General features: G+C 42.4%; 1 protein-coding gene across 1 annotated transcript in view; it reads left to right on the forward strand.

Moving 5' to 3' along the window:
* The first annotated feature begins 1,847 nt into the window (after window positions 1-1,847).
* HEPHL1 (hephaestin like 1) overlaps window positions 1,848-26,512 on the forward strand; it is a 78,555-nt gene continuing 53,890 nt past the window's right edge. Inside the window, exons 1-2 of the mRNA XM_008020555.3 lie at window positions 1,848-2,017; window positions 19,891-20,135. Of these exons, the coding sequence (XP_008018746.3) occupies window positions 1,848-2,017; window positions 19,891-20,135 (415 nt within the window). The remainder of the gene's footprint in view (window positions 2,018-19,890; window positions 20,136-26,512) is intronic.

A 26,512-nucleotide genomic window follows, 5' to 3' on the forward strand; every position in this document is an offset into this window, starting at 1 on the left:
GTTTTAATTACACGTGTTCAGTATCTTGGGCAGGAAAGTTAACTCTTTTGTCTCTTTGAGCTGTATCACTTATACCTTTTTTTTTCTTCTGTGCAAAAAGGAGGGAATATGTCCTAATAATGCTTTTGATAGGCCCAAAATAGCCAGCTTCTCTGGTATATAAGCAACAAGATATTTGATTTGGGACATTTCCAAATTCCCCAAACTTTTTTTTTTTTTTTTTTTTATGTGAGACAGTGTTGCTCTGCCATCCAGGCTAGGGTGCAGTGGTGTGATCTTGGCTCACTGCAACCTCCACCTCCCAGGTTCAAGCGATTCTTCTGCCTCAGCCTCCCAAGTAACTGGGGTTACAGGTGCATGCCACCACGCCCGGCTAATTTTTGTATTTTTAGTAGAGACAGGGTTTCACCATGTTGGCCAGGCTGGTCTTGAACTCATGACCACAGGTGATCCACCTGCCTTGGTTTCCCAAAGTGCTGGGATTATAGGCCTGAGCCACTGTCCCTGGCCTATTATTAATTAAGATGAATGTTAATACAAACTGTGCTATGGGACATTTATAGGGTAGCTACAGTTTAAAGAAAAATAATTCTCTTACTTGAGACAGGTAGAAGGCATGGCACATAGGACTTTGGCAAAGAATAGTGGCAAGAAAGCCGAAGACTGTGGGGAAATGCAAGTCTGTGGATACACAGGTTGATACAGTCTCTCTTAGAGGGCATGAATGAGGAAGAAGGACTTTAACACTTATTTAGTACCTACCCTATGCTGGGGACTGGGATAGGCACTTTGCAGACATCATCATTTAAAAAGTTCCTTAAGAATCCCTCAATCCTTCTTCTACAGTCTCCAGCTCAATGATGTTAAGCGATTCCTCCATGTCACTAAATTAGAAAGTGGTAGGAACTCACATTCAAACCCAGGTCTGACCAACTTCAAAGGCCAGGAGGCTGTTTCCTTCATTCCATGGCTGTTCCCTCAAGAGTAACTCTGCATGGGGATCAACCTCTCTTCCAAGGTTGATCAAGGTCTCTATCAATACTGAGATTCTGGGACACAGATTAGGAGACACAGAAGAATGGCCCAGTCTTTTTCACCTGTTACTGAATTTTGTCTCCATGTGTCTGAAGGGTACTCCCCCATCATCATTTTCATTTATCCCAAGAAAGGCGGCTCCCTGTGTGGAGGTGGTGGCCTCTAACATTTTGGCTGAACTGAGCAGTCAACCTTCTCATTTTTGCTGGTAGGATTTGAGAGAATATGGAGGAGATGGCACACGAGCCAATGAAGGATTAGTGGGGTTTTATGTTGTCGTGATGAACTTTATGATGTTAGTTTGTGGTTTCATGTAGCCTCATAAAACAAGCTGGATGGTGATTATGTCACTTCCTCTACTGTCCCGGCAGAGATGAGGCCTTCTTTAGTGCCTGGAGTATTTCCTGATGCTCCACTCAGGCCAGCTCACTTTTCAGATTTTAATGTGTTCCTGTAAGAGGTGTGGAAAAGAAAAGAAGCAGAAGGGGTGGGGGAAAGCCATCAGCCCAAGTTGTCATACTGTCATCCTGGCTGACAAATGACTGATGTCAGAGCATGGTACCGAAACTTACAGAAACAGGCCTATTGGCTTGGGCAGTAAATAAATAAGCCAGTTACATTTCCTGGATGGCTGGCAAAAGTGTTGTTGTCAAAGCAATGCCCGCATTGAGCTTGCTTTGCTTATGCAAGTCCTCAACCTCTGCCTCTGCCCCAACCCCAAGCTACCTGAGGAGGAGGAGCTGAGTGAGGGGGAGGGACCAACAGATTTGTCCCCTGTGCAGGCTGCCTGCCTGCTTGAGTTACATCCACAAATGCCTCGGAAGCAGCCGGCTGGCTGCATCTTTCTCCTCACATTCCTGGGTCTGTCTGGGCTGGTTGGTGCAGTTACCAGAACATACTACATTGGGATTGTGGAAGAATACTGGAACTATGTACCCCAAGGGAAGAATGTTATTACTGGGAAAAGTTTCACGGAAGACAAGTGAGTGAACTTAGGGTCCTCTTTGACTCCCAGGTTTGGCCTCTTTTTGATTCTGCATGGGGAAGTTTGTATTTCTTGGGTACTTGTAATTGGGGTGAGTTGATCTAGACCAAGAGAAGATGTTTTGTTTTTTTGCTTGAAGATCCCTAGTATGGATGAGTGTGTAATTTGGAAGAGATATTCATAGCTCCATATATTTGTTGAGCCACCTATTAACAGCCTTGCCTGTGAAGAGGCATATACAAAACCAGGTGTTTGACAATTTTCACCAGGCACTACTAGTAACTTCTGGGAGATTCTGTTTGTTTGTTTGTTTTTAAATGACAATACTTGGGATGAAGATTTGAGAAATTTCAAGAATTCCTTACTGTTAAAACACAGTGTTTTCTTAGTTTGTATTTTTGGAATGAAGCATCATAATTGAAGATGAGTAAGCTAAGTCATGTTTTTCAATGTTTAAAAGAGAGGGAAGTCACAGGAGATTTGCCTGCTATTTTCAGAGTTTCCTTGAGTCTACTTAGAGATAGCTCTTTCACTGGTAAAAAGTCTATTCCAGCTCCAAGTCATTCATGCTGAGGGCAATATCTTATCCTAGAACCCATAGCATAGCTAGGTGAGATGGAGCCACGGTGTTCTATGTTCCTGATTTTTAATTTGGGGCACAAAATAACCCTTGCTCCCTGCCCCCTCCAGGGCCTAATATCTTAACTATCTAGTTTGTTTCATGGATCTCCCTCTGAAGTCACCTCCTGACTCCAGAAGCTGCCATGCTATTTTCAACTTTGTGGTTAGTAGAACATCTTTTGAGATCTTTTGGCAATCTCTGTTGGATATTTGAATGCTTGCTTCTTTTCTGATAGGCAGAACCCATTGCATTCAGCATCCATGTTCCATTTCCTAAAGATGAGTTTAGTTGATAAAACTCAGGAACAGCACAGGGCCTAGCAAAAAGTCTTTAAGAGCCGGGGCCCCTTGTCTTTGAGGAAAGACCAAAGATCCAGTTGACTTGGAAATACAGCTTCCAAGTCTTCTAACAACACCAAGGTGGTATAGTCATGTTTTGTTTACCAAAGATAAAGCCTATGCCAGACAAGCTGCCAAGGAAGACTTTTCCTTAAGCTTTGTACCAGGAAATATAATGTCTGCAGGGCTATTTCCAAAGGAAACTCTTGATTGCTTTCAATCCCACATCTGCTGACCATTGGTGGTGGTGTCTTTACTATGATGAATAGCTATGGGATTGAAAAGGTACCCAAAATGCCAGGAGCCTTCTCTACAAATAGAGCTCTGCTATTCTCAGAGAGGGCTCAGTAGGAAACGGTCAATGTGAGCAGCTACTGGGGATAAGAATGTTGAAAATGTGTACACTGAGTGTAATGAATATAGCGTTTAAATGTGATACTGGATTGCCTTTCCATAAGATTAACACGCACAGAAATTCTGTCTTCTTCCTAAAATGCCCGTGTCACTATAACTGTGTGTGGACATTTGTTCTGACCCAAAAATTCTATGAGGGATTTTTCAGTTCATTACTGTTTACAGATATTATTCTCATTTTATGAACCAGGAACCAAGTCTCTGAGGTTAAATACCTGCCAGAGTTTATAGAGTAAATGGTAGCACCAAACTCACATTGCTTTAGTTCCACAGCCCATATTTCTTTTCACCACACAACCTGTTTCTTGGTAAAGGTGATCCTTCCCCAGTAAATTGAAGCAACTTTGAGGGAAGCCAGGGATCGCAGTAATAAGAACTTTCTAGAAAGTCCTAATTTTTGCCAAAGGCACATTTAGTCTCTTTTGTCACTCTTCCTAGAATCATGTTGAAAGGGATCACTAGCAGTCAGTGACCAAACAAGTTATCTGGGTTCATTCAAAACACCAAAGAATCATAAATACTCAAATACTACAATGCTGTTTTCACAAAGCAGGGTGCTGGAAGAAGTTGGGGCCTCTTTTGATTGTTTCAACCAGAAGATGGCGCTTTGATGAAAGTACAATAAAACATAAAATTTGCTATGGTGAAAAAGAAAATAGGCATGGTGAAAACAGATGGTTTGGCATCAGATTTGAGTGAGATGATGTCAAAATACATGGTCCCATATGAGAGTGCATTTGTTCTAAGAGGCAACTGGTATGCTAAGGTGTCATACCTAGAACGCCAAGGTCCCCAAACATTTCTTTCTGGTATGCAAAGGGACAGAGTTTGTGTCAGACTGACTGCTAACTCTTGGAAGGGAAATCCAGGTGAGTATGCAGTGCATATTGGCTTTTATCAGTGATCCTATCAGGATACTTGTTTTTATCAGCAATCCCATCAGTGCTAGTGGTCGTGGTAGGTGGCTCAGGCAAGTTCCTAAAAAGGTAGGGCTGTCGTAGGTGACTGACATTGCTTGTGGACCACAAGATACACATCCTGGGTGTATGTGAAGATGCTGTGACTGCGACATAAGTGGAGTTCAGTGTGTATACTCTGTGTTGTGCCATTTCCCAAGGAGCAGCAAGGAGCCATCGTGGACGATGTAATCATGCCGCTCACTCAGCCTCCTGGAGGGTGAATAGGCTGCCTTTCCGAGGACAGTCTGCTGTTTTGGATATTCACACTTGGACAAAAGTCTGATATTTAAAGGACCAGGAGAGCCAGGTGCTCAGAATTCCACCATGAGTGGAAAGAACCTGAAACAGAAATCTGGAGACCTGACTTCTAGCACTTGCTTTGCCCAACTTGGTGTGTAATCTTGAACATGTCACATAATCTCTCTGAATATCACTTCCTTTAATCTGTGTAAGAAGGGACTTGAAATGTAATCCATAGAGTCACTTGAGAAGTGTAATGCCAAAGCATTAGAAATAATTTTGAAACCGAATGAAAAATATCTTACCTGACTTGCCAGTTCTAGAAAGATTTTTGCAATGTTGAATGAAAGGAGATAGATGATTTGCAAATGTTCAGTCCTAGAAATTAGAGTTAGAGAAGACGTGGGACTGATCGTGGACCTATGTGACAACTTTTGAAGTAGTCTGTATTTTTCTTTCTCCATTTTTTTCCCTTGTCCTTTAAGAATTATCTCCAATTCCTCACTTCATACATGAAGCTTTCCCCCATGACCCTGGCTTATTCTGATCTGTTTCCTTCCTAACCACTCATGGAGCTTGGGGTCTTTATCATGAACTTAGACACTACATTTTCTTCCCTCTACATTGCCCTCTAATTACTTGATGTACATCAGTCATGTCTGCAGCTGCAGTAAAACACCATGATGATAGATAAGATGTTCGAGCATAAATTTAATAATCCCCCTTCCCTACACGAGCTTTGTCATTGACAGTATCCCATGGAGGATCTAGCACAGGGCAGGCATTCAAAAATCATTGAAGTAAAAACGAATCACCTTATCGAATGAGTTGTTCTGGTTGCTTCATCTTTGAATAAGGGGAATGGGCAAAAATCTGGGGAAAAAGATGGTGGGTGCCAAAGTTTCAGTAATGTAAAAACATTTGGAAACCAAAGTTAGGCACATCCTGATGCACAAGGATGAGATCAGAAATGAATTGAAATCATTTCACTGAGACTCTGTAGCCCTTAGATGGTGCAATTTAACTTTCCTACTTGGTATCTTTGCTTGATTATAGGGTTCAAAAATATAATTGAGTCTATAATCACTAATGTTTCCTAGAAAGTATAGGATTTAGGAGTTAGATTCTATTTAGAAATATTTTCTCCAGATAAATATACTTCTTCTCCTCCTCCCTGGAGTAAATGGGGGCACCAGGCTCCTTTGAGTTGCCTGGGGATGGTGTCAGTATTTTGATCTATTTATACCAGTCCTGCTCAGGCTCATAAAGTGCTTAATTAAGGTGTGCATTTGGTGGTAAAGCCTGGTCTTTAATGGAACTAGAGTGGGGTCATCTTATTTAAAGCCACAGTTCTCACCATAGACCCCATTAGACAATCAACACACGTTCTGGCATTTTCTTCCCAGTGAAATGCAGGGTTTTCATGGATGCTAACTCATGGGTGGAACTGCGCTTAAACACAAATGAGGCTAGCCACTGTTCAAACCCCAAGTTTGTAGGGTCTGTTAGTTGACCCAGCCACATCACTGCATCAGCCCAGTGGGTGGCAAGGGGCTTTGACTATTCTAAGAAGCAGGCCCTAGGACGGGTGTGACAGAGAACTCACACATCTATCTGAAAGAAGGACCAACTGAGGGGAAGCAGGGAGGAGACAGAGGTTTTTGTGAGCTTTGAAATAAAGAAAAGAATATCATCTGGTTAGTGCATAGTCTAAACAAACGGTAACTTTCAAACCTCAACTTCTGTCTTATCAGCACCAAAAATATTTTGTTTAGACAGATGCCATATGAATCTCTTGGAGCTGCTGTTATACCCTATATCAGTGAGTGAGTGTTTCTAGCTGCCACTAGGGACTGGAGTGTAATGTCTTTAACAAATTAGGATTTTGTATTCATTTGTAGAAGAATCCGGAAGTGGGCAGTCCAAGGCTGGTGGGATAGATGGTATAATAGGATCTCATGGGCTCTCTATATTTCTGATCCACCATCCTTAACTTATGTGCTTTAAACCCTATCTGGTTTCCCTCCTCAAGCACATTCATGGTCACAAGATTGCTGCTGGATCTCCAGCTGTCATGTCTATATTCCAGGAAGAAAGAGAGGAAGGGAAAAGGTAGAAGCAGAACAATTTTTGCTGCATCTGCCTTTTAAAGGGTTCTCACTGAAACCCTACCCAACTGATTTTACTTACATCTCATTGGATATGCATAGCCACAAAGAAAACTTGAAAAAATATAATCTTTCAGCTGTGTGCTTTTCTGCCTGAATAAAGATAGAATTTATCTCTGACACTAAGAAAGAAGGGGAGCATGACTATTGCAAGGCAGCTGGCAGTCCCTGCTACCCTCCTCTACCTCAGTTCTCCCCTGTTTTCCAGGATTCACAGGCATCCTCTTAGTCCCCGTCTTCCTTTTCCCACTTCCATATGATGGGCCCCCACCTCCATATGATGGGGCCCCAAGGCCTAGTTAGCAGGATCTGAAAGATAACTCATTGACAGTATAATAAGTTATCTAAGTGTCACTGAGTATTTACTATGCTCCAGGCATTGCTTTAAAAGGTTAGCACACCATGAAGTAGGGTGACCAATCTTCTGTACCTGAGAGGGAGATCGGGGGCATTGGGAGGATTTCCCCAGCCAAGTGTAGCCCAGCCTCGGTCTGAGGGAGATGCCGTGGCAGACCAGTTTGCTGGTAAAGTATTGGGCTCTGGCATCAACTGTTACATTTAAAATTCTTGTCCCACTTTATGGGTGAGTAATTCAATCTCTCTTTGCCTCAGTTTTCTCATCAGTAAAATGGGGATAGCAATAGTACTTGCTTTGAGGGTGTATTAGTTCCCTGTGGCTGCTATAACATATTACCACAAACTAGGTGACTTCAAACAACAGCAATTTATTCTCCCCCAGTTATGGAGGCCAGAAGTCTGAACTGAACGTGTTGGCAGGGCCACACTGCCTCTGGAGGTTCTAAGGGAGGGGCCATTCCTTGACTTTTCCAGGTTCTGGTGTCTGCCAGCATTCCTTGGCTGTGGCTGCATCACTCTGATCTCTGCTTCCACTTTCATATTGTCTTGTTCTCTGTGTGTGTCTAGCCTATCTTTGCCTCTTATAAGGACACTTTTGATGGTGTTTAGGGCCCACCCAGCTAACCCAGGATGATCCCCCCATCTCGAGATCCTTAACTTAATCACATCTGCAAAGACCCATTTTTCCAATAAGTTTCTGTGGATGAGGACTGTGGAGTTGTCTTTGGGACTTAGGATCTGCAGATACTCAGACACAGTGCCTGCCACTTGAGAGCACTTGATCGCTCTCATGGTAGCTCTGCTGTCTCATGGGGTTCTCTGGAGAGCAGGAGCCCTGGGGGAGATGTTGGCTAGTCACATTTTCCTCTTTTCTAACAAAGCTGTACACTTGACCAGAAATAATCATAACTGTCATTGATTCAGCACCACTCTCCCCTTTGCTGTGTGGGGTGCTCCACACCTATTCTCACTGAATCCTTATGATAGCTCTACCACAGTCACCAGTTTACAGCAGAGGAAACTGGGTTCAGCGAGGTTAAGTCTTTTCCCCATTTCACAACCAACAAGTGAGAGAGTTGGGATTCAAGCTCATTCTCCTTCCCCCTCATCATGCCATTTGTTTTGAAAATGCCTTGTGTATGCGCTGGAGGGCTTCTGTGGAAATGAAGAGTGAAAAGAGAGGACGCAAGACATAGGTGGCGCCAGGGGACCCAGAGTGAAAGAATGTATCTAGAAGCACATCATCCAGATGCTATTAAAAATTATTAATCTAATAGGGAGGGTGCAGCTTCACCAAACTGAATGTGTAATCTCTGTCTCCACCCTTCCTTTTGCCAAGTGGCACTTGTCTCAATCTCATCCTTTTTTCTCCTTGGTGAAGAATGTTTCTTCTCAAGCTCAGACAATATTTCTTGTCCTTATTGTGACCCTTATGATCTCACGTGTTGGCTCTGATCACACTCTCTGCTAAGGTTATTTTGCAGTTTATCTTCATCCTGTATTTCCCTGCCCTCTCCAGACATGTGGGCTCTGGACAGTAGAGTTGCCAGTTAACATTGTAAAACTATTTGTTTATTGTCAAATGCATATATTTTGTTTCCCAACTAGATGGTAAAACTCTTGCATGCAGGGACTGAGGTTAATACATCTCGGCCCCAGCTTCTAGTTTTATGTTCCAGACATAGTAGATGATCAGCAATTGCTCCAAGGAAGCGATCGGAAAACATCCCGCTAAAAGATGCAGGGGTCATGGGATTGCAGGTGTGGTTTACACCCCTGCAAGCTACGAACTCCTGAGAATCTAACCTGGAAATCCAACCCTGCACTGTGTAGGGGATTCCAAAGGGCAGGTTTGTTCTGATAATGATTAATGTCCCCTGCTTTTGGAAGATATCTCCCTCCACAGGATTGACCCCGGGCACCTAGCAATGTAATGTTCCAAGTCCCCATCTTGTCTTTAAGGCAGTTGCTAATGGTAACCTTCCTGGACTCACTGGATTCCTTTGCAGCAGGAAGTAGACACCTCCTTAGCTTGAGTCAAGATGTTAGAATGCAGACTGAAAATGTTCTTGAGGGAGAGTGATTGCTCAGCCCCTCGCCATGGCTACGCAATGAACAACAGATGGCTCACCAATGTGACATTCTAATGAATATACTCCATTTAAATTGGAGGCTGCTTCATGGGGATGACTCCCTTGAAGTTACTTCCTTACTTTGTTTCTTGGGCAAATTTGCATTTTATAGAACTCAAAGGAGCTGGAGTTTCTGTTCTACTATTACAAATGCACAATATGTTCTCAATGGCTGGTTTGCTATGTAGACACTAAAACAAACTGCTTTCTCTTCTCTTACTTCTACGCCTTCCCACTTCTTTTTTTTACTTTCAAGGTTTTTTTTCCTATTAGTTAAAAAAGAATAGAGACAGGATCTCACTATATTGCCCAGGCTGGTCTTAAACTCCTAGCTTTAAGTGATCCTCCTGCATTAGACTCCCAAACTGCTGGGATTAGGCATGAGCCACCACACCCAGCCTCAACAAATTTTTATCAAACAGTTACTATAGTTTTTGTTTTGTGTTAAGTATCTTCTTAGGGTACCTTCATGGGTCAACCCTGTCCTACTCTTGATGTGGAGTCAGTGAAGGGGAAGAAGTCCTGGGACAAGGAGGAAGCTATGGGTTCTCTTCACTAAGCAGGAGGCTCCTCCCGCAGCAGAGGAGGAGAGGGTCTTGCAATAATAATTAAATTCCCCGACCCAGAAGTGACACATAGCATTTCCACTCACAGCCCATTTGCCAGAACACTATGGCCCATCTAACTTGCAAAAGCAGAATCATTGTGGTCTTCTTTGGTTAGGAGGAAAGATGAATTAGTATAGGCAAGCCCTGAAAAGTTCTACTACACGAATCATTTGGTGATCTTAGGAAAAATACAGGTGCCATGGTCTTGCCAGTAGAAAGTCTGATTCCATCGCCTGAGAATAAAAATTTGGCAAATGTTCCAAATGAGTCTGATGCAAGTGGTACATGGGTGGACATTTGGGAACCACTGCTTTAGAAAACCCAATCCCCCCTTGGGGTGACTATTGACTGTATAAGTGATAAGACTGATATGTGTCCAGGAATATGAAAAAGTCAATGTATAACTCAGTGCCAAAATATGAAGCACATATAATAAATGCTGCAGTCCCTATAGGGACTCAGCAAACACTTCACTGCCCCTCCTGATACTTATTTTGTCTCTTATTTGGGTGCCTTTGCCAAACAACTCATGGTAAGACCTGGTCTTGTGGAGGTGATGGAGAAAGGTCTTGGGCAGAGGTGGGGTCAGGACCTTTTAGAAGATTAAAAGCAGCAGTACATATGTGAAGATGTGAACATGTGTGCTCCACATGCATTTGCATGTGTGTATACTTTTGTGTCTTCATGTGCCTGGTGGGAGAACAGGGTAGAGAAGTAGAGTCCAATGTCCATCCTTCCCTGCAGGGCCTGTTGGAATGATAAGATCCTATGAATAGTAGTGTTGTATTATAGCTTTTTACACATCAGGCTGAACCCAGAGGGCATACCAGAGATTCTGAATTAATCCTTGCTGTGCCACCTTACTGGGTGACCCATTGTCAGCTATAAAACTGGGCAATCTGAGGCTTATTAGCAAGCTTGGGGATGACTCAATTCTTCCTCTGCCTCTTCCTCTTCCTCTTTCTTGTCCTTTTGAACAGCCTGTTCAATCAGGAGTTGTATTCAGCTACTTGTTAACAGAATCCTAAAAAACAGAAGTGGTTTAAATCGATTAAAGATTTATTATTATTGCTTACATAAAAGAGAGCCAGAGGTTGGCAATCATCTGGGTCCCAGGTTCCTTTTGGCTTTCACTTGACCATCCCTAGGGTGTGATCATCTTCCTCATTATCTCAAGATGGCTGCTGGAGCTCCAGTCATCTTATCTACATTTCAGGCATGAATAAAGGGAAGAGAAGAGGATAAAAAGGGTGTCTTCCAGCTACACCTGGAGAAGTATCATTGAATGACTTCTGCTTACATCTGATTGCCTACAATTATGTCACATGACTATTCCAAGTTGCAAGCAAGGACTGAGAAATGTAACAGCCTCTATTATAAAGGTCCAGGGTCAGGCATCCCAACTTTTATATCCCATTCTCTTGCACAGGGAAGTGTAAATCTTTGCCTTGTAGAATGGGAGAGGGCTAACTCTTGCTCCTAGGTAGACACATGCAGGCTTGGTGGATGCTTGGATACAAGAGACCCAAAGTGTTCATAGACAGGCCCAAGGCTTCAGCCTCAATGCCTGAGAGGAGAGTTGGCAAGCCGGAGACTGAGCAGGGATTCTCTTCCCTCCAACTCATTGAGCAGATGCCATGCTCTCTGCTCCAGAGGCCAATCGCCTTGCAGAGCACAACTCAATCCAACAACACCCTTTGTTGTGGCAGTTTTGTTTTTAGAAATAGAAGGCATGCAAGAGAATTTTGGCCCCTTGGTGGCCAAACAGCCTGGGACTTCTTTTTTTCAATAAAATATGAGCTTGTTTTTAGTATTGAATTTGTAGGTACAGAATAACTGCCTCTCCTGTCACAACAGTATAAAAGAGAATGAATGAAAGTAAAATTCTCATCTGTCCTCCCTCCTACCTGTGGCTTCAGTCTCATAATCTGGAGGTAACACTTTGTTTCCCTGGTCACTTTCCAGATGCATTGTTTGCATATAGGTAAATGTGCATCGTTACACACACACACACACACACAAATGGGATAATACTTTACATACGGCTCTGCAATTTGCTTTCTTTTATTAGCGTCTTGGTGATCATGCCATATCAGTACCTGTAGACCACCTTATTCTTTTCTTGTGGGTATGTGGCATGAATGCCATCATTTATGTACCCAGCTGCAGTTGAAGAACATTTTGGTCTTTCCAGGCTTTTGCTATCGAAACCATTCTCTAATTTTTAAAACAGGATTCCTGTCTGGATCACATTGTTTGGATTGGAAGCTGAACCTAGTAGTTGGGGGAGAGAAAGAATTGCTGCTGCCTCTGGGAGGTCTTGCCCCATGATTCCTGGGGTTCTTCTCTAGTCAGGCCCATCTCTGGCTTCTCTATGGGGGTTCTACACCCATCAGTTCCTTCTTGTCCCAGGACCTCCTCCCTACCACAGACTCCACATTGAGGGTGGGATAGGGTTAACCCTGGGAAGGTTATAATCGGGTGCTCTGGGCAGATAAATAGCATGGATCTCCTTCATCTATAGGAGAGGCTAAGTGCTGAGGAGAGGAGAAAGTGGTCTGGTGGCGCCCGTTCTTACCTCCCTTTGGCTGCAAGCAAAAAACAGTCCACTCTACAGTTCACTGGACCAATTCTCCTTGGAATAGATTTTTGTGGTGCCCTGTTAGTATTGAGCATAACCTTTGGGGTCTCTTTACCCACCCCCTAAACCCCATCTCAAACAGCTAATCAAAGTCTCCTTTCCAATGACATACAATGCTTACCCCACAGAAGTTCCAGAGGTTGCAATTTTCTCCACCTTCAATGTCATTTCCAGTGAATTTTATTCACCCTGCAATGCTTCCAGCTCCCCAGTGATGTTCCAGTGCCCTTTAGATCTGAGACCCAACTGCTCTACCCCTTAATCTGGCTCAGCTGAAGACCCCAGGGGATTCTCCAGCCTCTGAGGCCAAGGCCTGCTTCGTTAAAAGAGGCTTTGTTGCTGGTGGGTTTGACCTGGCTTATGGTTTTATTAGGTGGTCTGGGGCAGGCTGGATACCTCAGCTGGTTAGAGAGCGGGAGTGATAATCACTTTTTAGCTTGACTTTTAAACCTGGCTGTGCTCTCTTTAAAGTCTTTTCTTTTTAATTTTGCTATGCTGTACACTTCAGTTTACAAATTAGAAAATGTCAAGGTGGCTGTAAACCCCATTTGTTAGCAGGTCCCACCAGTTTTTGGGAGGCATACCCAGCAAACTGAAGCCTATAATGTTGTTAGAGTAGGTAGCTAGTCAGGCATGAGCAGGGCAGGAGAGGGGTCTGCCTCACCAGGAATGTAAGGTAACCATCAGGCGATGGGCAGGCAGTTGTTAACTGTCTCTCTAAAATAATAATTGGTCACAGTCAGTGCCAGGGAAAGGCAGTCTCCCTATAGATAGAAAAAACCTGAAACTGGTGATCAGCAGCTTCCTGATAAGATCTCAGGAGTTAGGCAAATGGGCTCAAGCAAGTGCATTGAGGGGCAAAATGGCAGAGTTTAACTGGTATATAACCTTCCAGGGACATTCCACCGGTAAGGGAAGAATGCCTCACGTGAGCATGCGTGCAGCTCCGGTAAACATACTGCACATGCTCATCTCCCAAGTGCTGGCAGGCCACTGCACATATGGACAACCCATGCCAAGGGAAGAATCAGGGGAGAAGGGACGCAAGAGCCCGGAAGTATGCCAACATATAAAACCCCAAGTCAAAAGGTCAAACTGCACGCTTGTCTTTCAAGTTGCCCGCTTGGCCCTCTTCCAAGTGTACTTTCCTTCCTTTTGTTCCTACTTTAAAGCTTGTTAATAAACTTTCATTCCTGCTCTAAAACTTGCCCCGGTCTCTCCTTCTACCTTATGCCCCTTAGTTGAATTCTTTCTTCTGAGGAGGCAAGGATTTAGGTTGCTGCAGGCCCGTATGAATTTGCTGCTGATAACAAGGTTCATATGTTGAATTTCTGAGAGATGTTCACTGGATATTTTCTGATGGGCACAAACTGTACCCTGGACCCAGGAATCATTAGATAAATACCTTATATATTTTGGTTATAAGGAGGGCCTAGTAAATGAATATGGGTGGCTTATTCCCTAACCGTTGCCACTATGAGAAAACAACTCAGTGTGTGTTCTCCCAGTAGTAAGATATGGTGTCATCCAGGTGTAGAGAGGACCCGAAGACTCTGGAGTACTGTGTGGCCTGGCCATTTGTGTAGGACAAGAAGAGCAACTATATGCCTGGAGTGCCCTCAGCCTCATATCCACAGGAGACATCTAGTGTGGATCATGGCATTCTTCTCTCATTGAACTCAACCTCAACTTCTTTTCTAAGCAATTGCCACCAGTCAGATTTGGTGCACAAGGTAAAATTTATTGGCTATCCTGGACCTAGAGGGTATTCAAATATGCTTTTCAGCAAATAGAGTTTGCAACACTATCCCAGCTTTAGCTTGCCAATATGGGGACAAACTCACACTTGTTTGTTTGTTTTTGAGTGCCAAAGCCATTAAACACCAACTCTGTCAGGCAAGTTGCTGGGGCTTAGGAATAAAAAGGATGTTTAAAGGGGTTTTGTCTTCAATGAGCTCGCAAACCGGAGATGTGCATATCTCACTGTAACACACTTTGGTGAGTACCATTATTAGCACATGAACAGAGCACTGTGTATGTAGAGAGGAGGAAAAGAGGAAGAGTGTGAACCTACCTCAAAGGGTGCTTGGCAAGTAGAGAATGAGGAAGACCATGAAGGCCCAGGAAAAACAATGTGCAGAAGTCTTAAAATGCTGAAAGGACATGGTGTGTACCAAGAAGAAAGTGTCTGATCTGGCAGAAGCACGGGGACCTGGGAGTTGGGGCAAACAGGGAGGAAATGAGGCTGGAGAGAAAAGCTGTTGCTTCAAAGAGGACTTTTTCTGTTTGATTTGAACCTGTGGATCCTTCTCCCCAGCTTGACTCAGGTGCCCTTTCCTCCATCTGCCTAAGTGATTCTTCCACCTTCTAGGGTTGTTCCCATCTTCTGCTCCATGCAGGGATGGATTCCAGGCTACTCCACATGTTGACCTCTAGTTCCATCATCCTGAAAAGCCTGCAGGGTGGGAAAAGCCACCATTTATTACTAAGACTGCTTAGGAGCTTTGGAGTAGAAGCTGCTTTGGAGTTTGCGCCTGAGTCACTGTATACAAATGTGATCATCTCTTTGAGGAAATGAAGATGAAGCCCTGAAAAGACCTCTTTATCTTTTGGATCTATAGTGTTTTTCCCAACCTTAATGAAGCTAACAAAGATTCATTATTTAATACAAAGGCTATCAGACCTGGTGTAACTCCATCAACAAAGGAATGTGGCTGTAAACCCTATTTGTCAGCAGGTCTGCACCTTGTCAGAAAGAAGGGAGAGCAATGCAGAAAAGATGACATTTAGGTAAAGAAAGATAATAAAACTTCACCAAAGAAAGTCCCAGACTAGACAGGCAAGCAGATGCCACCCTGGGTCACTGGGAGTAGGAGGCCCAGCTGAATCAGATATCAAGGAATAACACCCTCCCCCCAAAATCAGGCATCGAGTTAAACAGAGCCCTTCTGAGCACACAGATGTAATGACTCAGTATTCAGAGGTGGAGGGTAAGGAAGAGGCTTGATCCAGTGAGCAGAAGCAGATGAGAAAAATCATGTGGGCAGGTATGATGAAGAGGAATCAGATATGGGATCCTTCCAAAATTGTCTTCCCAAGACACAGATCTGGTCAAATACATCAGTTCAAGAATCTTCAGTAGCTCTTAGTTGAAGATATAATTATATCTAAATGCCTTAGCCCAGCACTCAAATTTCTCCACAGTTTCACTCTTAGCAAATTTTCTGGTCCTATAAAGCTGCCTGTGATTTCCTGAACTGACCTCTAATTCTCTCACCTCAACACCTTTCTCAAGCTATTCCTTCTACTGGAGCAAGGTATTGAGGTGTCTCTCCCTCTGTCCTAAATTCCCATAACATGTTCTGTTCCTACAATTCTTAGCAGTTTCCTTTGTGCAGGTAACGAAGGCTTTGTTCCTCTTGACAACAAACATACTTATTTAGAGATTGTACCTTTTTCATTATTGCACTCAAACATCTGGCCCAGTACTTTGCATGCTATAAATCCTCAATCTGTACTTGTTGAAAGTCAGCAGAATGGTTTTCAAGCTTAACCAAGACTGAAACAGAGGTGATTCCCATGGGATCTTCTGGGAGAGTTCTTAAAGGAGTCATGCAGGGTGATGGGGGCAGCCAGAGCCTACGACAAAGGTAGGCAGAGCCTTCCCGTTGGTCCCTCTCCAGAGTGGTCATGAAAGTCTCTTTTAAATTTAATTTTACTTATTACTTTTCTTTTATACCACCACTGAAATGCCTGAAGTTCATGGAAGCCCTTAAGGGTTTGTTTCATTAGGGTGACACAGTCATACGTGAGTATAAACTTTATATATTTTGGTCCAGGAAATATGTCCACCTCAGAAGGAGCACTGTCCCTGGGTCTGTCTCTGGACAGAATAGGAATGCAACTGAGGTACAGTTAAAGGCTAAACCCCAAGGGTCTATGAGTTTATAGCTCCACCTGCTGATGTCTGAGGCTAGGGCTTGGGACAAGACAAGGGTGCCTGACCAAGGCATCTGCCTAGGATTCTGACTTGGAGAAGGGAGAGAAGAATCAGAGAGGATCATTGTGCCCTATGCTGAGGGAGGTGAGGGATGGGAAGAGTTGGTGCAGGACACTCTAGAGGAATTTGTGAGGCCTGAGTCATCTCACAACTTTTCAGGCTCCAATGCCATAGAACAGAGCTTCTACAGTCTTCTAGATCCAACTGGTCTACCCACCTTAGAATTACCCTGACACGCACGGTGGACCTGGAATGAACAGAACTGCATGAATTACTCATTCTGGCCCAGAGTGGGTGGCTTGACCACTCCGTTAGACATTTTTTTTTTTTTTTTTTTGTATTTTTAGTAGAGACGGGGTTCCACCGTGTTAGCCAGGATGGTCTCGATCTCCTGACCTCGTGATCCACCCGTCTCGGCCTCCCAAAGTGCTGGGATTACAGGCTTGAGCCACTGCGCCCAGCCTCTGTTAGGCATTAATTCCTTTGGGAAAGGCTGGGATAAGTTTCCTTTGAAAACAATTGGGAAAGAGAAAAGAAAAACAGAAAAAATATTAGGGGCACAGAAAAGTAGAAAAGAGAAGAGCTTCATGATCCCCGATAGGTGCTTAACACAGTTTTTGAATAAATTATACGAATGATTGAATTCTTGGATCTGAGTGGAAGAATAGAAAGTACAATAAAATAAAAAAAATGAAAAGAAATAGTCATACAATGATGAAAACAAGTAGGAGTTGATTAGAGGGGAAAAAGTCAATAGCCAAATTTAAGAGATTAGAGGAACAAACAACTCTCAAACTTCCTTCTATGGTTACCTGAAGCTCCAGACTCATGTCTCAGTTCCAAGTACACAAGAAAGAGATGCTTCACAAGTCCCTAAATTTTCTCGGATTTAACCAACCAGACACTCTGTGGCTGTCCCTGAACTAATCATGATGGCCCAGAGTAGGCTGGCTGGGGGATGAATGATATCAATTGGCCTGGATCACAATTCCTGCCCTAACAACAGCTTATTAGAGAAACTTGACATGCTCTTGGGCTGGCCTGAGGCCCTTGCTCCATCAGTGGGACTGGGGGATGGAGCACAACTCAAAGCACAGAGAACGAGAGCGAGAAAGGTGTGCTCTCCCGCTCTCGGCACACTCCTCACTCCTCAAAGAGTGGAGTGTGGGTGCCGAGTTGCCAAAACTTTAAAATGTCTTCTACATCAACTCTTTCTTTCTTTCTTTCTCTTTCTTTCTTTCTTTCTTTCTTTCTTTCTTTCTTTCTTTCTTTCTTTCTTTCTTTCTTTCTTTCTTTCTTTCTTTCTTTCTTTCTCTCTCTCTCTCTCTCTCTCTTTCTTTCTTTCTTTCTTCTCTCTCTCTTTCTTTCTTTTGCTTGAGTAACTCTTCTTTGAGACTATACTGAAGCATTACTTCCTTAAGGAAACCTCCCCTGACCTATCTTTGACCCCAGATTAGATGCCCCAGAATGTAATCTGTGTTCTCATAACTCTCCCTTCCAGAATAGGGGCTCCTTCAAGGCAGGGACTTTGTCTTTTTTCCTCCATATCCCTACTACTGAGGTCAGGGCTTGATATAATTAATGTTTGTTGGATAACTGAGAGAGACTAAATGCACGGACACTTGCAGGAGTGTGTCTCAGAGTAAGATGTGGCCTCTTGCCCCCAAAAGGGACACAGCTACATTGGGATGGCTGCACCCAGGAGTGCTGGAGCTTTAGCTCAAGTAGAAGCCAGTATTTACAGAGCTGGAGCTAGGATGGGAGCTCCATGCTAATCACATAGACTGAGAGTGGGGAAGAGGGCTTCACCTCTCCAGGAGAAGATTGTCTGGCAACTCTCAAGCGGTGCTATTGTTTCATGCTCCCAGACACCAGGGACTGAGTCTCCCCAACATCTAGGTCCTCAGGAGGGCATCTGGTCATCTCAAGTCTTAGAATTCTGTTTTTCTCATGTCCACCCCTTTTCTTCTATTGCACCACCCACTTCTGGTCTCATAACAGTCTCTCTGCCCCTCAACTTTGCTCTGCCTTTTGCTCAACTCCTCTAAAACTTGCACAACACTGCCATAGAATAGTCCTTAAACACATGATTATCATGTCACCCATTTTGTGAAAAACCTCAGTGAGCTTCAGTGCTTCCAAGATAAATTTTAAATTCTCCAACCTGGAATTAAACTTGTCAGTCTATCTCCGGAACTTACATGCACCTTTATCTCTCATTCCTCACCTCCTAGACCTGTGCATCAGCCTATAACCCGCTCTTCTCATTCCATCTGTACTGCTTCCTCCTCACTGTACATCCGTTGTCCCACTTAGTGTCCTCAGTTTTCCCTTTTGTTACTCAATCCTACTTCTCCTTAATTCTTGCAATTGTCTGACCTCTTGTACCCACAGCAATCTTTTCCTTCTCCAAACCAATTTTTTTTTTTTTTTTTTTTTTTTTTTTTTTTTTTTTTTTTTTTTTTTTTTTTGAGACAGGATCTTGCTCTGTCATCCAGGCTGGAGTGCAGTGGTACGATCTTGGCTCACTGCAGCCTTAACTTCCCAGGCTCAAGTGATCCTCCCACCTTGGCCTCCCAAAGTGGGATTACAAGCATGAGCCACTATGCCTGACTTTCTGCTTTTTTTTTTTTAAATGGAGTCTTGCTCTGTTACCCAGGCTGGCATGATCATGGCTCACTGCAACCTTGACTTCTCAGGCTTAAGTGATCCTCCTGCCTCAACATCTCAGGTAGCTGGGACTACAGTCGGCCCACCACCATGCCCGGCTGTTTTTTTTTTGTTTTTTCTTTTTGTTTGTTTGTTTTTGCAGAAACAGGGTCTCACTATGTTGCCCAGGCTGGTCTCAAACTCCTAGGCTCAAGAGATCTGCCTGCCTTGGCCTCCTAGTGTGGGGATTACAGGTGTGGATCACTATGCCTGGCCTCCCTGAACTATTATGTTCCTAGAAATGTTGAGCCTGTATCTGTTGTATCAATCATTCACTTGAGCTTAATCATCTAAGCCCATTATTTGATTACAAACTTTTTACACCATCTAGCCACATGCTGGGAATGCAGTAAATGTGCAATGAGTGTTAGTTAAATGAAAAAGCAAAGGGGAACACGTTGAGTGGAAAGGGGCAAATGTGTACTGTGGCTTTAGAGTTCTTTGGATTTGTTTTAGTTTGGTTGTGAATACTACTTGTGCCCTTTGGCGTGCCACTTAATTGCTGAATCTCATTTCCACATTAGTAAATTGAGGATAATCTTCCCAGCCCTACAGAAATTACAGGTTATGGGGAACACCAAATGAGAGGTCATACATGCAATACTTTATAAACTCCTAATGGTAAGCTATTAGGGCTTCTCTTTTCATTTCGATTACAAAATATTTTTCTTCTTACTTTTAGACTTGCAACCTTATTTCTCGAAAGAGGGCCCAACAGGATAGGTGGTATTTACAAAAAGGCTGTTTACAGACACTTCACGGATGGAACCTACTCCATAGAGATCCCCAAACCTCCCTGGCTTGGATTCCTGGGCCCGATCTTGAGGGCTGAAGTGGGTGATGTGATTGTCATTCATTTAAAGAACTTTGCTTCTCGACCTTACTCTCTGCATCCACATGGCGTTTTCTACAACAAAGATTCGGAAGGTAAATATCAATCCTCGATTATTGGGGTCTTGTCTCTATTTCATAAGTAAGGTAACTGTCAGAGTTAAAAAGATTTTAGGAGCACAATGATTACATGGATATGTTTGTCTCCTCTCTGTCTCCTTCGGCATCCATCTCTGTCTACCTGTTTTGTCTCACTCCTTTCTTGCTTTGTTTTTTTTTTTTTGTTTTGTTTTCTGTTTTTCAGAGGTAGTCTTACTCTGTTGCCCAGGCTGGAGTGCAGTGGCATGATATCAGCTTACTGCAACCTCTGTCTCCCTGGTTCTAGATATTCTCCTGCCTCGGCCTCTGTAGTAGCTGGGATTACAGATGTGTACCACCACGCCCAGCTAATTTTTTTTTGTATTTTTAGTAGAGAAAATATGGTTTCACCATGTTGGCCAGGCTGGTCTCGACCTCCTGACCTCAAATGATCCGCCTGCCTCGGCCTCTCAAAGTGCTGGAATTACCGGTGTGAGCCACTGTGCCTGGCTCCCCTTCATGCTTTTTCTTTCCCTTATTTCCTCCCTCTCCTCTTCCTTGCTCTTCTTTATGTTGACACAAAACTCCTCAGTACCTGCTCCACCATGCCCCAGAAGCACACTAGCTTTCTTCCTTGTCACTTAGTCATTCCTGATTTGCACATTGGATAAAGGGCAACATGCTCCTATCACCCAGTAGCAGCCTTGGCTGTGGGTACGGTTTTATCAACAGAAGCTGATCCCCACTCCTTGCTTCAGGCTGCTATTTTTGGTGCTGCCTTTGTGAAGCAGTCCTGTCTTCCTTCTTGTGTGTACTTTAGGAGTTTCATTAGGGCAGTTTCTGGATTCCTCCCTAATTGAAAAATATTAAACAACTTTCTTAGACTTTTGAGACACAAATATTTCTCTAACATCAAAAATAATTTTTGCATCCTGTATTTCATTCTTGCTCATGACCTGGTGGAACGAGTCAAAAGGTGCTGTACCTGCTAGGTGACTGCTTCTGGGAAATGTGCCAGCACAGTGCCATTAACTCTGAGGCAAATCACATTATCATCAAAGGGGAGTTTCTGGGCATTAACAAATATCCCAAGGCAGCCTAACTTGTGTGGCAGCTGCCCCAGCCATGTCTCTGTAAGCAGCCAGAGGAGAGAACTCTGATGGTGAACACACAACTGGGATTGCCCTTTGTTCTGCGCTTTTTTTATCCACCTGGAGTGCAGCCAAGATTTGGTAGTTCTTAGTTGTTGAGGATGAGCACAAAAATTGTGCCAGGTGAACTTTAAGGTGTAACTGTGAATGCATTTTCTTTAATACAGTTTTTTTAACTTTTATTTTATGTTCAGGGGTACATGTGCAGGTTTGTTACATAGGTAAACTTGTGTCATGGGGATTTGTTGTAAAGATGATTTCATCACCCAGGCATTAAGCCTAGTACTCATCAGTTATTTTTCCTGATCCTCTCCCTCTTCCAACCCTCCACCCTCTGCTAGGCCCCAGTGTGTGTTGTTCCCCTTTATGTGTCCATGTGTTCTCATAATTTAGCTCCCACTTATAAGTGAGAACATGTGATGTTTGGTTTTCTCTTCCTGTGTTAGTTTGCTGAGGATAATGGCCTCCAGCTTTATCCAAGTTCCTGCAAAGGACATCATCTCTTTCTTTTTTATGGCTGCATAGTATTCCAAGGTGTATATGCATGACATTTTCTTTATCCAGTTCATCATTGATGGGCGTTCAGGTTGACTCCATGTGTCTTATTTATACTGCAGGTAGAAAGTAAAGCTGTACCAGGATAGTTGTTCCTGTCTTTTCAAATATGGAGAAAATAGGGGCATCTTTAAGTCTAATTTTTGTCTTCTTTCCTCCGTATGTTTCTGGAAAGCATACCTTAATAGAGTTAATGGTGTCCTGAAAAATCATTTAGGTCAGTGATTCTAAAGCTTTATAGGGCCGCAAATTCTTTTTTCAAAAAAATTGTAGTAAAACATATGAACATAAAATTTACCATTTTAACCATTTTCAAGTGTTCAATTCAGTGCCATTAATTACATCCACAAGGTTGTACAATCATCACCATGATCTATTTCCACAACATTTTCATCATCCCAAACTGAAACTATATAGCCATTAATCAGTACCTCTCCATTCCTCCCTTTTGTTGCCCCACTGGCAAGTTCTATTCTAATTTCTATGTCTATGAATTTGCCTATTCTAGGTACCTTATATAGGTGGAATCATACAATATTTGTCCTTTTGTGTCTGGCTTATTTCACTTAGCATAATAATTTCAAGGCTTAGTCATACTGTAGTATGCATCGCAATGTAATTCCTTTTAAGGCTGAATAATATTCAATTGCATGTATATACCACACTTTGTTTATCCATTCATTTGTTGATGGATGCTTTGGTTGTTTCCACATCATGGCTATTGTGAATAATACTGCTATAAACATTAGTGCACCACAGATCTTTCTGACCATCTGTGAGAGCCATGAGCCCTTGCACCAGAAAAATATGTATGTGCACAATTTTCTTTTTGAGATGGGGTCTTGCTGTCACTCAGACTGGGGTGCAGTAGTGCAATCATGGTTCATTGCAGCCTTGAACTCCTGGGCTCAAGTGATCCTCCTGCCTCGGCCTCCCAAGTAGCTGGGACCACAGGCACCTGCCACTACAACCAGCTAATTTTTCAAATTTTTTTTGTAGAGATGAGGTCTTGCTATGTTGTCCAGGCTGGTCTCAAATTCCTGGCCTCAAGCAAACCTCCTGCCTTGGCCTCTCAAAGTGCAGGGATAACAGTCATGAGCCTCTGTGCCCAGCCTGTGGACAAAATTTTGAACCCGCTTTAAAGAGATTCTCAGGGTCCCTGAAAACATTCATAGGTCCTTAAATTAAGAACATTTCAAATGTTGCTTACCCAGGAAACCTTCTTTCTATCCTGTCTGCAGGACTCTCCCATTTCAGAAGTATGTTGGTTTATCTCATAACACTTAATACTGGCCAGGCATGGTGGCTCATGCCTGTAATCCCAGCACTTTGGGAGGCCAAGGTGGGTGGATCACCTGAGGTCAGGCATTTGAGACCAGCCTGGCCAACAGGCGAAACCCAGTCTCTACTAAAAATACAAAAAATTAGCCAGGAGTCGTGGCAGATGCCTGTCTTTTCCCCAATGTATGTTCTTGGCATCTTTGTTAAAAATGAGTTCACTGTAGATGTATGGATTTATTTCCAGGTTCTCTATTCTGTTCCATTTTGTCTATGTGTCTGTTTTTATGCCAGTACCATGCCATTTGGGTTACTATAGCTCTGTAGTATAATGTGAAGTCAGGTAATGTGATTCCTCCAGTTTTGTCCTTTTTGCTTAGGATGGCTTTGGCTATTCTATTTTTTTTGTGGTTCCATATAAATTTTAGGAATGTTTTTTCAATTTCTGTGTTGACTGTCCTTGGTATTTTGATAGGGATTGCTTTGGACAGTATGAACATTTTAACAATATCGATTCTTCCAATCCATGAACATGAAATGTTTTTCCATTTTTTTGTCCTCTTCAATTTCTTTCATCAGTGTTTTATAGTTTTCATTATAGAGCTCCTTCACTGCCTTAGTTAAGTTAATTTCTAGGTATTTAACTTTATTTGTAGCTACTGTAAATGGAATTACTTTCTTTCACTGTTGTCATATTGAAATGCTACTGATTTTGTATGTTGATTTTGTATCCTGTAACTTAATTAAATTTGTAAGTTATAGTAGTTTTTGGTGAAGTCTTTAGGTTTTTCCAAATATAAGATTATATCATCTTCAAATAAGAATAATTTGACTTTTTCCTGGCCAATCTGGATGTCCTTATTTCTTCCTCTTATCTGATTGCTCTAACTAGGACTGGAGGAAATTCTTTTCTATTCCTAGTTTGTTGAGAGTTTTTCACTAAGTAAGTACTGGATTTTGTTTAATACTTTTCTATATCTGTTGAGATGGTCATGTGGCTTTTCTATATCTATTGAGATATATTGATATATTATTACATTAACTAATTTTTGGATGTTAAGCCAACCTGGCAATCGTGAGATCAATCCCATTTGGCCATGGCATACAATGCTTTTTATATGCTGATGAATGCGATTTGCTAATATTTTGTTAAGAATTTTTGTGTCTAAGTCATGAGGGATATTGGTCTGTAGTTTTCTTGCGATGTCTGTATCTGATTTTGTTGTCAAGGCAATACTTGCCTCATAGAATGAATTGGAAAGTCTCCACTCTTCTATTTTCTGAAAGATTTTGTAAAGTATCTTTTTCTTAGATACTTTACATGGCATGGATTTTTCTTAGTATTTGATAGAATTTTTATATAAAACCATCTAAACCTGAATTTACTTTCAGGGAGGATTTTTAGTTACTAATTCAATTTATTGTTATAGGTATATTCCAATTTTTTATTTTTATATTTTAGTCAGTTTTGGTAACTTGTGTCTTTCTAGAAATTTGTGTGTTTCATCTTAGTTGTCTAATATTTTGGCAGAAAGTTGCCTATATTTCCTTGTGATACTTTTAATTTCTGTATGGTCAGTGATATCGCCTCTTTCATTCCTGATTTTGGCAATTAGTGTTCTCTTTCTCTCTTGGCCAGTCTGAAAAAAGTTGTCTCAATTTTGTTAATCTTTTCACGTACCAACTTTTGGTTTCATCTATTTTGTTTTTTCTGTTTTCTTTTTCATTGATTTCTGTTCCAATCCTTATTTCTTCTTTCTGCTTGCTTTGGATTTGTTTTTCTCTTCTTTTTCTAGTTTCTTAAGATGAAAGCTTAGGTTATTGATTTGAGAGGTTTTTAAATTTCTGAGATAGATGATTTAAAATCTAAATTTCCTTTTTAAACATGGCTTTACCTGTATCTCATACATTTTGATATTTTTGTTTTCATTTTAATTCAGTTCAAAATATTTTACAATTTCCCTTGTGATTTGTTCTTTGACCTATGGGTTACTTAGAAGTGTATCATTTTATTTCCAAATATTTAGATGATTTCAAAGATTTCTTTCTGTCGGTATTTAACTTAATTCCATTGTGATTGAAAAATATGATTTGTGTGATAGTAATCCTTTTCAATGTATTGAAACTTATTTTATGCCTAGTATACGCTCTACTCTGGAGAACCATCCATGTGCTCTGTAATGAAGGTATATTCTATAGTCATTGGGTGCAATGTTCCAGAGACATCATTTAGTTATAATTAGTTCATAGTGTTGTTCAAGTCTCCTATATCCTTGCTGATTTTCTGGTTAGGTGTTCTATCAGTTATTGAGAATTGAATATTGAAATCTTCAACAATTATTGTTGAGTTGTCTATTTGTCCTTTTTTTGGGGGAAGGTCTGAGTGTCACTTTTTTTTTTTTTTTTTTTGAGACGGAGTCTCGCTCTGTCGCCCAGGCTGGAGTGCAGTGGCGCAATCTCGGCTCACTGCAAGCTCCGCCTCCCGGGTTCACGCCATTCTCCTACCTCAGCCTCCCGAGTAGCTGGGACTACAGGCGCCCGCCACTGCGCCCGGCTATTTCTATTTTTTAGTAGAGACGGGGTTTCACCATGGTCTCGATCTCCTGACCTTGTGATCCGCCCGCCTCGGCCTCCCAAAGTGCTGGGATTACAGGCGTGAGCCACCGCGCCCGGCCAGAGTGTCACTTATTAACAGCAATTTATACAGATCTGTTTTCAAAGTTCAGGCACAGAGCCCTGGAGAAGAGCAGTCTCTGAACAAGGAAGCCAGGAACACAGGATGTACACATCTTTGGTAGGCATGTTTAGCCCCAGAAGGATTCAATACTTCAAGTTGGAATTCCACTGGATGTTTGAGAGGGACCAAAGTTGAGGGTAGAAATAAGTCTTCAACAGGATTCAGCTCCTCTTGCACTGTCTAAGTCCATCCAAGTATTAGGACCCTGGGGGGCAAGAATCAGGCCAACCCGTTTCAACAGAAGCAGATTCTTCAATCTGTACTCAGTTAGTTCACACTTGTTTCCACTCGTCCCACAGTTAAAGAGAATTAGCCTTATAGTAAGAGACAGACCACTTTCTGACCCTCTCCAGCACCTCTCTTCAGCTGCATCTGTGCAGGAACTACTGGGAAAATTGAGGCCTGCCTTTTCAATTCAGCTGCATGTGCCTTTACCCTCAAATCTTCAATCAATGACAGGATGGAGGCTACCTGTGAACTCAGGCTGACAACTGTTCTCCCCAGTCCATCACACACATTGCCCTACCTTAGTTCTGCCAATTGCAGTATCTACGATGGAGCTACAGTAGACCTCAGATTGGGACCTAAAGCCAGTCTGCATAGGCACTTGGGAACTTTTTGTAGCAGGTGTGCATAAAAAAGTAGATGAATGTGATAATGTGAGAAGAGTGAAA

Source organism: Chlorocebus sabaeus, chromosome 1 (genome assembly GCF_047675955.1).
Source record: "Chlorocebus sabaeus isolate Y175 chromosome 1, mChlSab1.0.hap1, whole genome shotgun sequence".
Lineage (NCBI taxonomy): Eukaryota > Metazoa > Chordata > Mammalia > Primates > Cercopithecidae > Chlorocebus > Chlorocebus sabaeus.